At 37.2% G+C, this 14,314-nt stretch overlaps 1 protein-coding gene across 1 annotated transcript; it reads left to right on the forward strand.

The window, feature by feature from the left end:
• LOC138338825 (uncharacterized) lies at positions 1–573 on the forward strand. The gene is made up of 2 exons (XM_069289909.1): positions 1–210; positions 295–573. Exons 1-2 carry the CDS (start codon positions 1–3, stop codon positions 571–573), a joined length of 489 nt encoding a protein of 162 aa, XP_069146010.1.
• The last annotated feature ends 13,741 nt before the right edge of the window (positions 574–14,314 follow it).

Consider the following 14,314-nt stretch of genomic DNA (forward strand, 5'->3'; position numbering starts at 1 on the left):
ATGAGTGTTCTCAACCACCTCGACAAGGCAAATGTGGTTGTGGATGCTATAAGTGGTATGACCGTGGGTAGTGTGTCTCATGTAGAAGAAGCCAAGAAAGATCTAGTGAAAGATGTTCATAGGTTGGCTCGTTTGGGGGTTATATTAGAAGATTCTTCAAATGTTGGTTTCCTAGTCCATCATAACTCTGAATCATCTTTGGTGGTTGAGGTGAAGTCGAAACAACACCTTGATAAAACCTTGATGGAGTTGAAGGAGTCGTTCTTTGTAAGCTTAATGAGTCATTATCATTAGGTGGATGGTGTCTTGAGGTATCAAGGAAGGTTGTGTGTTCCAAATATAGACAGCTTGAGGAACAAGATTCTTGAGGAAGCTCATGGATCTCGGTACTCAATTCATCCGAGTTCGACAAAAATGTACCATTACTTTAGGAAAGTGTTTTGGTGGGAATACATAAAGAAGGACATAGCTGAATGTGCTGCTAAGTGTCAAAATTGCCAACGAGTGAAAGCCGACAACAAAATCCGGGTTGTTTGCTTCAAGAAATCCAAATTCCTACATGGAAATGGGTAGACATTAATATGGATTTTGTGGTAAGTTTTCCTCAGACACAATAATAATATGACTCCATATGGGTGGTTGTGGATAGGTTGATGAAATACGCTCATTTTATTCCCGTCAAGTCTACTTACTCGGCGGAAGATTGTGCAAGGATATTCATAGATGAGATTTTGTTTTGCAATGGTATTCCATTATTCATCATATCATATAGGTTGCACAATTCATATCTAGGTTTTGGAAGTAATTTAAAAATTGTTGGCTACCAAGGTGAAGCGAAGCACCGCTTTTCATCCCCCAAACGGATTGTCAAGAGGATCGTACTATTCAAACCCTTAGAGATATGCTTAGATCTTGTATCATTGATTTCAAGGGAAATCGGTATAAACACTTGTCTTTGGTTGAGTTTTCTTATAACAATAACTACCATTCATTTATATATATGGCTCCTTATGAAGCCTTGTATGGAACGAGATGTAGATCCTCAATTGTATGGTTTCAAGTGGGTGAGTCTTCACTTTTGGGTCGCGATTTGATTTATTAGACATTTCAGAAGGTTCATATTATAAGGAATCGCTTGAAAACAAACAAAAGCCAGCAAAAGTCTTATGCCGACCATAGGAGAAGAGATTTACAGTTTGAAGAAGGTTATAAAGTGTATCTTAAAATTTCGCCTTTGAAAGGGGTGGTGAGATTTGGCAATAAAGGGAATTTGAGTCCTCGTTATTTGGGTCTCTATGAAATCTTGCAAAAGATTGGTAAGGTTGCATATGAGTTGAGGTTACCTAGTGATTTGGCTTCAGTCATCTGGTATTCAATGTTTTCATACGTAAGAAGTGTATCGGTGATCCCGAGTCCATTCTTCCTATTGAAGGTCTAGTTATGCAAGAGAATCTCTCCTATGAGAAAATTTTGGTTCAAATCCTTGATAGAAAAGTAAACAAGTTCAGGAAAAAAGAAGTGGCTTCTGTAAAGGTGTTAAGGAAGAATCACCTAGTTGGGGGTTCAACTTGGGAGGCCGAGGCAGACATGAAGTACCATTACCCTCATATATTTGATAACTAAGGTTAGTTGTTCGTACAAATGATAAAAATAATGATTAATTTGAAGTTTCTTTGATTTTTGGTGAAGTTTCGCAAAAATGTTCATGTTACAGTGAATTATAGTGAAGTTATGCCTATAGACTTGAAAAGTATCAATTTTACTTGTTTTGAGTTTTTTTGTGCATGTTGATATAGTGAGTTTTTATGAAATTATATTGAGCATGTTGATAGATTGAGTTTTGGATAATTAACTCCTTAATGATGGTTAGCTCATGTTGTTGTGAGAAGTATATTCTTCTTATTATGATGATGAACTTTATGTGTAGTAATTGAAGTTTAGAATTTCTATGTGTAAATTCCATGATTTATGTTGTAACACATGTTTTTATGTGTTGTTGATTGTTGATAGTCTTGAGTCTATTCCTTCCTTTTTAAATAATTTTAGTGTCATTCGGGGACGAATGACCCTAAGGGGGAGATAATGTAATACTCCGATAGTCTAAGATATGTTCTAGAGCCTAACATGAGTATCTAAACGGTGTGTCACTATTATAAGGTTTATTTTAATTTATAAAATTCATTTAGGAAGTTTTAGAATCAAAACATCAAATAACATCCATGACGTCAAAAAACTAGTTCAATGAGGTGCTAGTGTTCCTTAGCCTATTTGACTAAGTTTTAGGAGTTGGAAAATGATAAAATTTGGTGGTAAGGTGTATAACACACATTAGAGTTAATTAATAGTCTAGAATTCCGGGTATGACTCCTCAAGGACAAAACAACGGCCCTTGAGGAGGACCCTTGCAATTAGGCTAAAAGCTACCAGAAGAAAGTGTCCACACGAGTGCAAATGATGGATCGTGGGCCAATCGACGGGGCGTCAATGTCCGCCGTCGATAGCCACTTAGCTAAATTCGAGAATGGACTGTTTTGGATAGTCTCTTAAATTCTATAAGGGCCTGTTTTGGATAGTCTCTGACCAAAACGACGGACCAACAGGACGCTTGATCTCTTGGCCATCGTTTGACAAACGGGGCGTTGATCGTAGTCTCGTATGTGGAGTCCACTGTTTTGCTGCATGTTATAAGATTATTTAATGTAATTAGTTAGATGATTATGTAATTATTTAGGGGTTAATAAAGTTCTAATTAAGTTGGTTAATGACCTATATAAAGACCCTAATCTAATTAAACTAAGCTAACGCTCCTAATTTCCCAAACCCAATTGCTCCTCCTTCTGTCTTCTTTCTGTAACAACCCTAAAATGAATAGGATAAATACTAAAGGTGATTTATTTATTATTTAAAAATCTGAAATTTTAAGGGTAAAATGGTCCTTACACGTATAACTAATTAAATCAGATTTTAAGTATTGAAGAGAGTCCTAAATTGACTAAGTCATTATCTAAGCCTAAAGAACTTCGCACGTTTCACTCTCTCATGTCTATCACATTCTCACGTTTAAACTCTATTGTTTTCTATATTCTAATTAACGTGAAGAACAGAAAATATAACAATGGTTCTTCACACTTGAAGAATCACGAAAAAAACTAAGAATACAAGCTAGTAAAAAACTTTAAGGCAAGGGAGATTTCCATCGACCTGGTGGTGAAACTTTAGGTGAGTTGGACGTGGTTTTGGAGGAAGGTTTGGGAAGCAACTTCAACGTTTCAACATCAATTAAGGTATGGGTTTGTTTCCTCTTGGTTCCTTTCCTAAGAGACCCCTTAAGATTCAAGATATTCAATCCTAAAACTAGGATTGTTCCCCTCTTGCATGGCCCTGTCACTAGCTCCCATTGAACTTTAGGTTGGGTATGTTTGATGGTACAAAGTAGGGACGAAATGTTTTTTTGTGATGTTTATGTTGAATTATGCATGTTCAAAATTTTGTGAATAATGATTATATTGTTCGAAATCATGTGAAAAAGTGATGTGGGTGTGTATGTGTGGCAGTGAAGTTGGTCACTGTTTGAAGGTGTGAAAAGGCATGTTAATTCTCGTATTTTATGTGCTAAAACTGTGCACAATGTGATGTTCATATGGTGTGTGAAGTTACAAATTTTGAATAAAAGTGGTTGACTAGTGTAACTACTAAACTACACCTAATAATTCACTTAATGCTTGGTGAAATGCCCTAAGAAACTAACATGAAAAGGTTGATGAAAGCAAGATGAAAAATATGGATAAATTTCCAGCCTAATGTACTTTTAATTTTGTTCAAAAATGGGGTTGAAATCTGGAAATTTAATATATTTAAAAGAGGTGAGGCCACCAGGGTTCGAACCTGTGACCTCACCCTTTAAGTACAGGAATTTCACGAGCAAGAAAAAAGGAAAAGGGGGCTGTGGGGAATCAAAATGGGGTCTGTTGGGTTAGTAAGAAGAGAATAATTTTTTTTAAAAAATGGGAGGCGTGGGAATTAAACCCACAACCTCAAGACACCGAATGAAAGAAAAGAAAAATAAAGATAGGAAAATATTAGGTGTGGGAATCGAACCCGCGACCTCAAGGTTGGAAAGGAGAAAGCGATTTAAATAAGAAAAAGAAATAAAGTGAGGTTGTGGGGGCTCGATCCCACAACCTCACTGTCTAACGCCTAGACTAGTGAGTTTTTTATAAAAATTAAAAAAGGAGATTGTTGGGGGTTCGAACCCACAACCTCCCAACGCTATAGGGGAATAAAAAGCAAAAATAAGGAGGTTGTGGGGGTTCGAACCCACAACCTCCAAATGCCTCGGCGAAAAAAAATTAATTTATCAAATTAATCAAGTAGAAAATTTAAGGTACAATGTTAATGTTGAAGTTTGATTTAGAGTTCCAATATTATGGAAATTAAAAATAAAATAAATGAAAAAAATGTAAATGCTATCCAAGTGATTCGTATTTGGTTTTCCTAGACAAAACTTTCGTATCGATACATAAGTCATACGTGAATAAAATATGCAAGAATAATGCCACCTACTTAGATAAAAATCAAGATCTTGGCATATATAAATACATGTCTTGTACTACATAATCTTACGAATGTATAAATCAATTAACGAACTATGAATAAAGACCCATGGCTGATGTGTATAGACTCATATGTCTAGCGTACGTTTAAAACTAAGTGAACCTAAGATGTATGAAATGAAATGATGAACCCTAGAAGGGTTAAGTATGAGTGTAAGATACACTAAATGGCCATGTGCATTGGCATAACATGAGATGAACAATAAAGTGAAAAATGAACAATGAAATGATGAAACCCTAGAAGGGTCAAGTAAGGGTGTGAAACACACTAAATGGCCAAGTGCATTGGCATATGATTATATGAACATTCACATAATAACAGGTGCGTAATATGAAAAGCAAAGGTGTTAATGATAAGGAATATGATGACAACACGATATGAGGCTAATGTAAATGATGATAACAATCTCAATTGAGCCTTAGTAAATGTTACCAAAACGTACTCACCTATGAGAGTGTAAGATAATGAGAAGACCAGTCTCTATGAACCCTCAAATGAAAGTATTGAACTTGACACTCTTAATACTAATGATGAGATGAGAAATCATCTAATGAGCTATGATGTCTCATACGAGAAGCAAGCTACTATGACATATGAGATGAATAAAATTAAACTTTATACTGAGCACCGATAGGCTAGCTATGAGAGGCGATGCCTTCTTTCATGAAGTCAGAGGTTTATGTAACTCTCATGAGAAGAGACCGTTTGGTTTGCCGGGTATGTGTCTCCTTACATCAATTAGTATTTGAACTATACAACCAATATAAGGATTTGGCGGGGTTAAATTCCCATGTATGCCAGCATGTTATGGGCGCTTTGGCCGGTGATTCCACCTCTTTTCGTTGTGGGGAAGACACTAGATTTCATGATGCTCACATGATCTATGTCTGTTAAAGTTAAAGTTCCCAATGAACGAATAAGACCAGCCTCAAAGGATGCACATAATGAAATGAATGATACCAAAGGTGTTAGGATAGGATAATCAAAAAGATGAGTTAGATTCAAGTAATGTCATCCTAGTTATAGCTAGTGTTTGCACTGGCCTATGAATGAAATGAAATGGAGTACGTATGAATGAATGAAGCAGACTTAGTGTTTGCTAATTAAGACTCCCTAGTTGAGGTCCCATCTATTGAGACCTTATTTCTGGGATGTCTTGATGTTATGTCCATGATTTCAATGTCTCATGGCATATGAATAAATGATTTTAAATATGTTATGTGCTAGACGCAAAATGTGTTGTATGCTAAATGATATATGCTATGTGTAAATGTTATGTGCTTTGTGAAAATGTGAAAAGTATGATGATGCATGTTATTATGATGGCATAACTTTCTTATTCCAAATCTGGAAAGCTCAGTGACTTTCCTAATTGAAATTTGGAAACCTTCCAAATCTCAAATTGGCAAGTCTACTAACTTGGCTTCCAAAAATCATGTTGTTAGGAAAGAACTATTCTTTCTCATGTATGTCCTTGGTGTGAGATTGCATATACCCATACTTAGTACAAGTGTTTACTAACCCTATACAAACTCTATTTTTTAGGTGCAGTCACATGTGGACGATAGAGCTACAGGATCTTCGATGTAGTCATCTGGATGTTCAACATTCATCCAGCTTTCGTAGATCCTCATGCTTTCGAGGATGCTGCTGTTTTATATTCTAGCTAAGTTTAAGGGTTGAGTTAGTGGAGAATGTTCCACTAACGTTTCTTTCCTGATTTTTTTCTGACTATGTATTGGTGTAATTTTGGCAATTATACACTTAATAAGAATTGAACTATTTCTTTCAGTTGCTTATCTCTTAATGTTAGATGGTTGATGGTGAACAATTACATATTTGTGAGAATTTTTTTAAGTATGTTAAGAAACAAAAAGTTTCAAATTTTTTGCTAAAATTAACCTATGTAAATAAAGAATGATGTAAGTAGGCTTGTCTGCGACCTCTGAGAGGTCAACGACGCCCTCGTCTGGGGTCTAGATTTCGATCGTGACAAAGTTGGTATCAAATCACTTATTTATATTATGAGGAATATAAGTTCACATCAACCACATTGAGTAGTTTCTAAGTGATGGTAGTAAACTGCACCACTATCAAGGATTAGGGACTGCATGATGAGTAGGAAAATTTTCCTTTTCTGATCTTATCGTGCTTTTCCTAATGTCTGAGTTCTTGGTGTTATGAGCGTGTCTAGCATCAATCCTTTTTTGGTTTTTTAGAGAATGAACACTTGAAGAGCTAAGGGTCAGAGGAGGGCAGGAGCAGGATAAGCCCGCTGATGTGGTCTCATGTATGTTGTAAGTATTCTCAACTTCTGTTTATGCTTTACTTTATCCAGGGTCTACGCTTACCTTTGTGACTCCTCTGCTTACTCTTACTTTTGAAATACTACCAGAAGTTCTGCATGATCCTATAGTGGTTAGTACGCCTTTAGGATAAAGTGTAAAAACTAATAGAGTATACAAGGACTACCCAATATTTGTATGTGGTAGGACTATTTGTGCGGACTTGGTTGAACTACCCATGCATGATTTTGATGTTATTCTTGGCATGGACAGTCTTCACAGTTGTTACGCTTTCTTGGACTGTCGTAGTAGAGTGGTGAGATTTTGCTTCCCTAATTAAGAAGAGTTAGTCTGGGAGGGGTACAATTCGAGTCGTCCTAGTCCCTTGATTTCAAATCTTAAGGCCAATAAAATGATGTCCAAGGTGTTACTGTGTCATCTTATAATTGTTAATGATTTAGATCATGACATTCCTTCCACAGACTTAGTACCTTTAGTGAATGAGTTCCTAGATGTGTTTCCTAAAGATTTGCCTGGAGACCCTCCCTTTCCAGAGATTGACTTTGGTATCGATTTAGAACCCGATATTAAACAAGTCTCAATTCTCCTTATAGAATCGCTCCAGCAGAACTCAAAGAGTGGAAGTTGCAGTTACAAAATCTCATTGATAAGGGTTTCATTGAGCCGAGCATATCCCCTTGGGACGCTCCAGTGTTGTTTGTGAAACAAAGGATGGAACCCTTAAAATGTGTATCGATTATCGGCAGCTCAACAAATTCACTATAATGAATAAGTATCCACATCGTAGAATAAATGATTTGTTCGATCAGTTCCAAGGGTCTAGTTTCTTCACTAAGATTAATCTTCGTTCAGGGTACCATCAGCTTAGGGTTAGGGATGAAGATATCGCAAAGACGGTCTTTCGTACCCGCTATGGTAACTATGAGTTTATAGTCATGTCATTTGGTCTCACGAATGCACCTGCTACATTTTTGGATCTCATGAATAGAGTCTTCCCTGAATACCCTGACTCTTTCGTCATAGTATTCATTGATGACATTATCATTTACTTTAAGACCAAGGAAGAGCATGAGCAACATTTGAGACTAACTTTGAAGGTACTTAGACTGCATCAGTTGTATGCCAAATTCAGCAAGTGTGAATTCTGGCCTAGATCAGTGACCTTCCTGGGTCATGTTATGTCCGACCAAGGTATGGAAGTGGACCCCAGGAAGACTGATGTTGTTAAGAACTTGACAAAGCCCCTTACTTCTACTAACATCCGTACCATTTTAGGATCAGGCTGGTTACCACTGCAGGTTTGTGGAGGTCTTGTCTTCCATTGCTGCCCCACTGACAACTTTGACGAATAAGAAAGCCAAGTTTGAATAGACGGAGACTTGTTAGAAGAGTTTCCAGGAGCTCAAGGACAGACTCTCTTCAGCCCTGGTGCTTACTCTTCCTAAGTGTGGTGAGAATTGCATTGTTTATTGTGATGCATCTACGGTTGGTTTGGGTTGTGTTCTTATGCAGGCTGGTAAGGTAATAGTTTATGCTTCCTAACAGCTCGAGGTTTATGAGATGAATTATCCCAGTCATGACCTCGAGTTGGCAGCTGTGGAGGCATTATCTGTATGGAGTGCATGTGTATGTGTTCATAGATCATAAGAGTGTCTAGTTCGTATTCACACAGAGGGAGTTGAATCTACGTCAGTAGAGATGGTTGGAGCTATTGAAGGATAATGACATGAATGTGCACTACCATCATGGTAAGGATAATATTGTGGCTGATGCTTTGAGCAGTATCAGCATGGGGAGTACAACCCACGTTGAGGACGAGACGAATGAGTTGGCAAAAGAGGTACACAGACTAGACAGACTAGGTGTGAGATTGGTTGACTCTACTACTGGGGGTGCTTAAGTTCATCCTAGTTCTGAATCATCCTAGGTAGTTGAAGTCAAGAAGGGTCAGCATCTTGATCCTCTGTTGATGGAGCTGAAGGACTCTATGTTGTTAAAAATAAATTATTCTTTCACTTTGAAAGGTGATGACATAATTAGATACCAGGACAAGCTGTGTAGCAGATTTGGATGATTTGCGGACCATGATTATGGCAGAGGTCCATGGTTCAAAATATTCCATACATCTAGGTTCCATTAAAATGTATCATGATCTTAAGGAGATTTATTCGTGGGATTTCATGAAGAAGGACATTGCAGAATATGTGGCTAAGTGTCCTAATGGTCAATAGGTTAAAGTATTGCATCTTAGGCCTGGTGGTCTAACTCTGATTATTGAGGTTCTAACTTTGAAGTGGGATTCCATTAATATGGACTTCGTGGTTGGTCTTTCGAGGAGAAAAAAGGCAACATGACTCCATTTGGGTTATTGTGGACAGATTAACTAAGTCTGCTCACTTTATCCCTGTGAAGTCTACCTACAGAGCCGAGGATTTTGTGAGACTTTATATTGCTGAGATTAAGATGTGTCATGGGATTCCTTTGTCTATCAATTCAGATAGAGGAGCTCAGTTTACTTCACAATTCTGGAGATCTTTCCAGAAATCTTGGGCACGCAGATGTAGCTTTGTACTTCCTTTCATCGTCAGACTGATGGGCAGGCAGAGCGCACTATTCAGACATTGGAGGACATGTTGAGAGCGTATGTGATTGACTTCAGAGGTAGCTGGATGACCATCTGCCTTTTATAGAGTTCTCGTATAATAAAAGCTATCACTCCAACATTATGATGGCACCGTTTGAGGCACTGTATAATAGGAGGTGTAGATCTCCAGTTAGGTGGTTCGAGGTTGGAGAGTCATCCATTTTGGGTCTAGAGATCATTCATGAGGACTTAAAGAAGGTTAGAGTGATTAGGGACAGGTTTCCTACTACTTACACCCGACATAAGTCATATGTAGACAACAGAAAGCGGCCCTTGGAATTTGAGGTTGTGGACCAAGTTTACTTGAAGATATCAGCTATCAAAAGGAGTGATGAGATTTAGTAGAAAGGGGAAGCTGAATCCGAGGTATGTTGGGACATATGATATCGTACAACATGTGAGGTGAGGTGTCTTATGAGTTAGAATTGCCTGCGGAGCTAGCTTATGTCCCTCCATTCTTTTATGTCTCTATGTTGAAGAAGTGCCTAGGAGATCCAGCATCAATTCTACCGGTGAAAGGTTTGGGAGTTGACAAAGACTTGTTTTATGAGGAGGTACCTGTTGAGATCTTAGACATACAAGTCAAGTCGCTGAGGAACAAGGAGATTTCCATAGTGAAGGTATTAGAAATCATCTTGTTGAGGGTGCGACGTGGGAGGCTGAGTCCGACATGATATTTTGTTACCCTCATCTTTTCCGCTCTTGAGGCTCTTTAGTCTATGTTTCCTTATCTCTCCGTATTTTATTGCTATTGCTTGATTGTGCATAGTGATTATGTCATGATCTGATTGGTATTACGATGTGTAGTGGTAGTGTCATTCAGGGACGAATGTTCCTAAGGGGAGGGGATAATGTAACAAGCCTAAAAATGAATATGATAAATACTTAAGGTGATTTATTTATTATTTAAAAATCTGAAATTTTAATGGAAAAATGGTCCTTTCACGTATAATTAATTAAATCAGATTTTAAGTATAAAGGAGAGTCCTAAATTTACTAAGTCATTCTCTAAGCCTAAACAACTTCACACGTTTCACTCTCTCACGTCTATGACATTCTCACATTCAAACTCTATTGTTTTCTCTTCGCTATTTAACATGAAGAACAGATAATACAACAAAGGTTCTTCACACTTGAAAAATCACGAAAAATTCTTAGAAAGAAAGCTAATAAAAATGTTAAGGCAAGGGAGATTTCTGTGAAGTTGGTGGTGAAAATTTTTGTGAGTTGGACGTGGTTTTGGAGGAAGGTTTGGGCAGAAACTTCAACGTTTGAACATCAATTAATGTATGGGTTTCTTTTCTCTTGATTCCTTTCCCAAGACACCCTCAAGATATTCACTTAGAAAACTAGGATTGTTCCCCTCTTGCATGTCCTTGTCACTAGCTCCCATTGAACTTTAGGTTGGGTATGTCTGCTAGTACAAAGTAAGGATAAAATATGTTTCGTGATGTTTATGTTTGAGTATACATGTTTGAAATTTTGTGAATAATGATTATATTGTTTGAAATCATGTGAAAAAGTGATGTTGGTGTGTATGTGTGGTAGTGCAGTTGGTCACTGTTTGAATGTGTGCAAAGGCATGTTAATTCTTGTATTTTATGTGCTAAAATTGTGAACACTAAAGGCTTGGTGAAATGCCCTAAGAAACTAACATGAAAAGGTTGATGAAAGGAAGATAATTAATTATGAATAAATTTTCAGACTAATGTACTTTAAATTTTGTTCAAAAAGGGGGTTGAAATCTGGATGTTTAATACATTTAAAAGAGGTGAGGCCACTAGGGTTCGAACCTGTGACCTCACCCTTTAACTAGTGGAATTTTGCAAGCAAGAAAGAAGGAAAAGGGGGCTACAATAATCAAAATGGTGTCTGTTGGGTTAGTACGAAGAGAATAAAAAATGGGAGGCGTGGGAATCGAACCCACGACCTCCAGGCAACGACTGAAAGAAGAGACAAATAAAGAGAGGAAAATGTGAGGCATGGGAATCGAACCCACGACCTCCAGGCAACGAGTGAAAGAAGAGACAAATAAAGAAAGGAAAATGTGAGGCATGGGAATCGAACCCACGAACTCAAGGCTGAAAAGGATAAGGCGATTTAAATAAGAAAAAAAAGTGAGGTTGTGGGGGCTCAATCCCACAATCTCACTGCATAATGCCTAGACTAGTGAGTTTTAATTAAAAATATAAATAAAGAGGGTGTGGGGGGTTTGAATCAACAACCTCCCAATACTATAGCGAAATTAAAAACAAAAATAAGGAGGTTCTGTGGGTTCAAACCCATAACCTCCCAATGCACTACCGAAAAAAAATTAATTAATTAAATTAAAGAATAAAATGGAAGAGGTTGTGGGGGTTCAAACCAACAACCCTTCGACCAATTTGAGGGGAAATCAAGTAGAACATTTAAGGTACAATGTTAATGTGGGAGTCAAATTTAGAGTCCCAATATTATGGAAATCAAAAGTAAAATCAATGGAAAAAAATTTAAATGTTATCCAAGTGATTCGAATTTAGGTATCATTGCCCAAACTTCCGTATTGATGGCATACGTCATATGTGAAGAATATATCCAAAAATAATGCCACCTACTTAGATCGAAATCAAGATCTTGGAATATATACAAGATATAGAAGTCTTGTACTACATAATCTTAGGAATGTACGAATCAATTAACGAACTAGAATGAATCCCCAAGGGTGGTGTGTATAGACTCATAAGTCCAGCATACGTTCTAAAGTAAGTGAACCTATGATGTATGCAATGAAATAATGAACCCTAGAAGGGGTAAGTATGAGCGTAAGATACACTAAATATCCAAGTGCATTGTCATAAGAGGAGATGAACAATAAAATGAGGAAATGAACCCTCAAATGATGAAACCCTAGACGGGTTAAGTAAGGGTGTGAAACACACTAAATGGTCAAGTCATTGGTATATGATGAAATGAACATTCACGTAATAAGAGGTGGGTAACTATGAAAAACAAAGGTGCTAATGATAAGGAATGTTGTCAGAACATGATATGAGGCTAATGTAAATGATGAGAACAATCTCAAATAAGCCTAAGTAAATGAATACAAAACAAACTCACCTATGAGAGTGTAAGATAGTGAGGAGACAAGCCTCAATGAAAACTCCAATGAAATTATTGAGCTTAACTCTCTTAATACTAATGATGAGATGAGAAATCATCTAATGAGCTATGATGTCCTCATACTAGAAGCCAGCTTCCATGACGTATGGGATGAATGAAATGGAACTTTATACTGAGCACTAATAGGCTAGCTATGAGCTGTAATGCCTTAATTTTGGAAGGGCGGAGGTTCACGCAACTCTCATGAGATGAGATTATCTGGCTTGCCGGGTATGGGTATCCTTACATGTCCTAGTCTTCGAACCTATATAGCCAATATAGGGATCTCGAGGGATTAAATTCCCATGTACGCTAACATGTTTTGGGTCACTTTGGCCAGTGATTCCACCTCTTTTTGGTGTGGGGGAGACACTAGATTTCATGATGCTCACATCATCTATGTCGGTTAAAGTTGAAGTTCCCAATGAACGAATGAGGCCAGCTTGAAATGATGCACATAGTGAAATGAATGATACCAAAGGTATTAGGATAGGATAAACAAAGGTGAGTTAGATTCAAGTAATGACATTAGGTCATTCTTTGTCATTGCACAACGAACCTAATGAAAGTCTTAAACTACATCCTAGGTATCACTGGTGTTTACACTTGCCTATGAATGAAATGAAATAGAGTATGTATAAATAAACAAAGCAGACTCGGTGTTTGCTAAGGAAGACTCCCTAGTTGAGGTCCCATATGTTGAGCCCTCATTTTTAGGATGTCTGGATGTTAAGTCCATGATTCCAAGGTCTCGTGGAATATAAATAAAAGACATTAAAGAAGTTATGTCACTACATGCAGAATGTGATTTATAATATATGATATGTGCTATGTGTAAATGTTATATGCAGTGTGAAAATGTGAAAAGTATGATGATGTATGTTATTATCATGAAATAACTTTCCTATTTAAAATTTTGAAAGCTCACTGACTTTCCTAATCCAAATTTGGAAACCTTCCTAATCTCAAATTGGCAAGTCCACTGACTTGACTTCCAAAAATCATGTTGTTAGGAAAGAGATATTCTTTCTCATGAATGTCCTTGGTGTGTGCTTGCATATACTCATACTTAGTACAATTGTTTACTAACACTATACAAACTCTACTATTTTAGGTGCAGGAAGGTGGACGATAGAGCTACAGGATCTTCGCTGCAGTTATCCGGACTTTCAGGATTTATCCGGCTTTGGTAGGTCCTCATGCTCTTGAGGATGCTGCTGTTTTATATTCTAGATTAGTATAGGGTTGATTTAGTGGAGCATATTCTACTAACGTTTATTTCCTGTTTTTATTCATACTATGTATTTGTGCAATTTTGGCAATTATACACTTAATAAAAATTGAACAATTTCTTTCAGTTGATAGTGAACGATTACGCATTTATGAGAATGTTTTTATAATTATGTTAAGAAACAAAAAGTTTCAATTTTTCTGCTAAAATTAACCTATGTAAAGGAAGAATGACATAAGTAGGCTTGTCTGCGACCTCTAAGAAGTTAGCGACGCCTATTTCGTCTGGGGTCTAGATTCCGATCGTGACACTTTCTCTCCCAAAGAAACCCCATTGAATTCCAATATAAAGGTGGGTTATAGGGATTAAAAGGATTAAGTT

Source organism: Solanum lycopersicum, chromosome 10, assembly GCF_036512215.1.
Source record: "Solanum lycopersicum chromosome 10, SLM_r2.1".
NCBI classification, from domain to species: domain Eukaryota; kingdom Viridiplantae; phylum Streptophyta; class Magnoliopsida; order Solanales; family Solanaceae; genus Solanum; species Solanum lycopersicum.

Bases quoted from the DNA above. Each gene is read 5' to 3' on its own strand.
- LOC138338825 (XM_069289909.1), top strand. From the start codon at position 1: ATGAGTGTTCTCAACCACCTCGACAAGGCAAATGTGGTTGTGGATGCT. The intron at 211-294 runs GTGAAGTCGAAA...CATTATCATTAG, and splicing joins AATCATCTTTGGTGGTTGAG to GTGGATGGTGTCTTGAGGTA.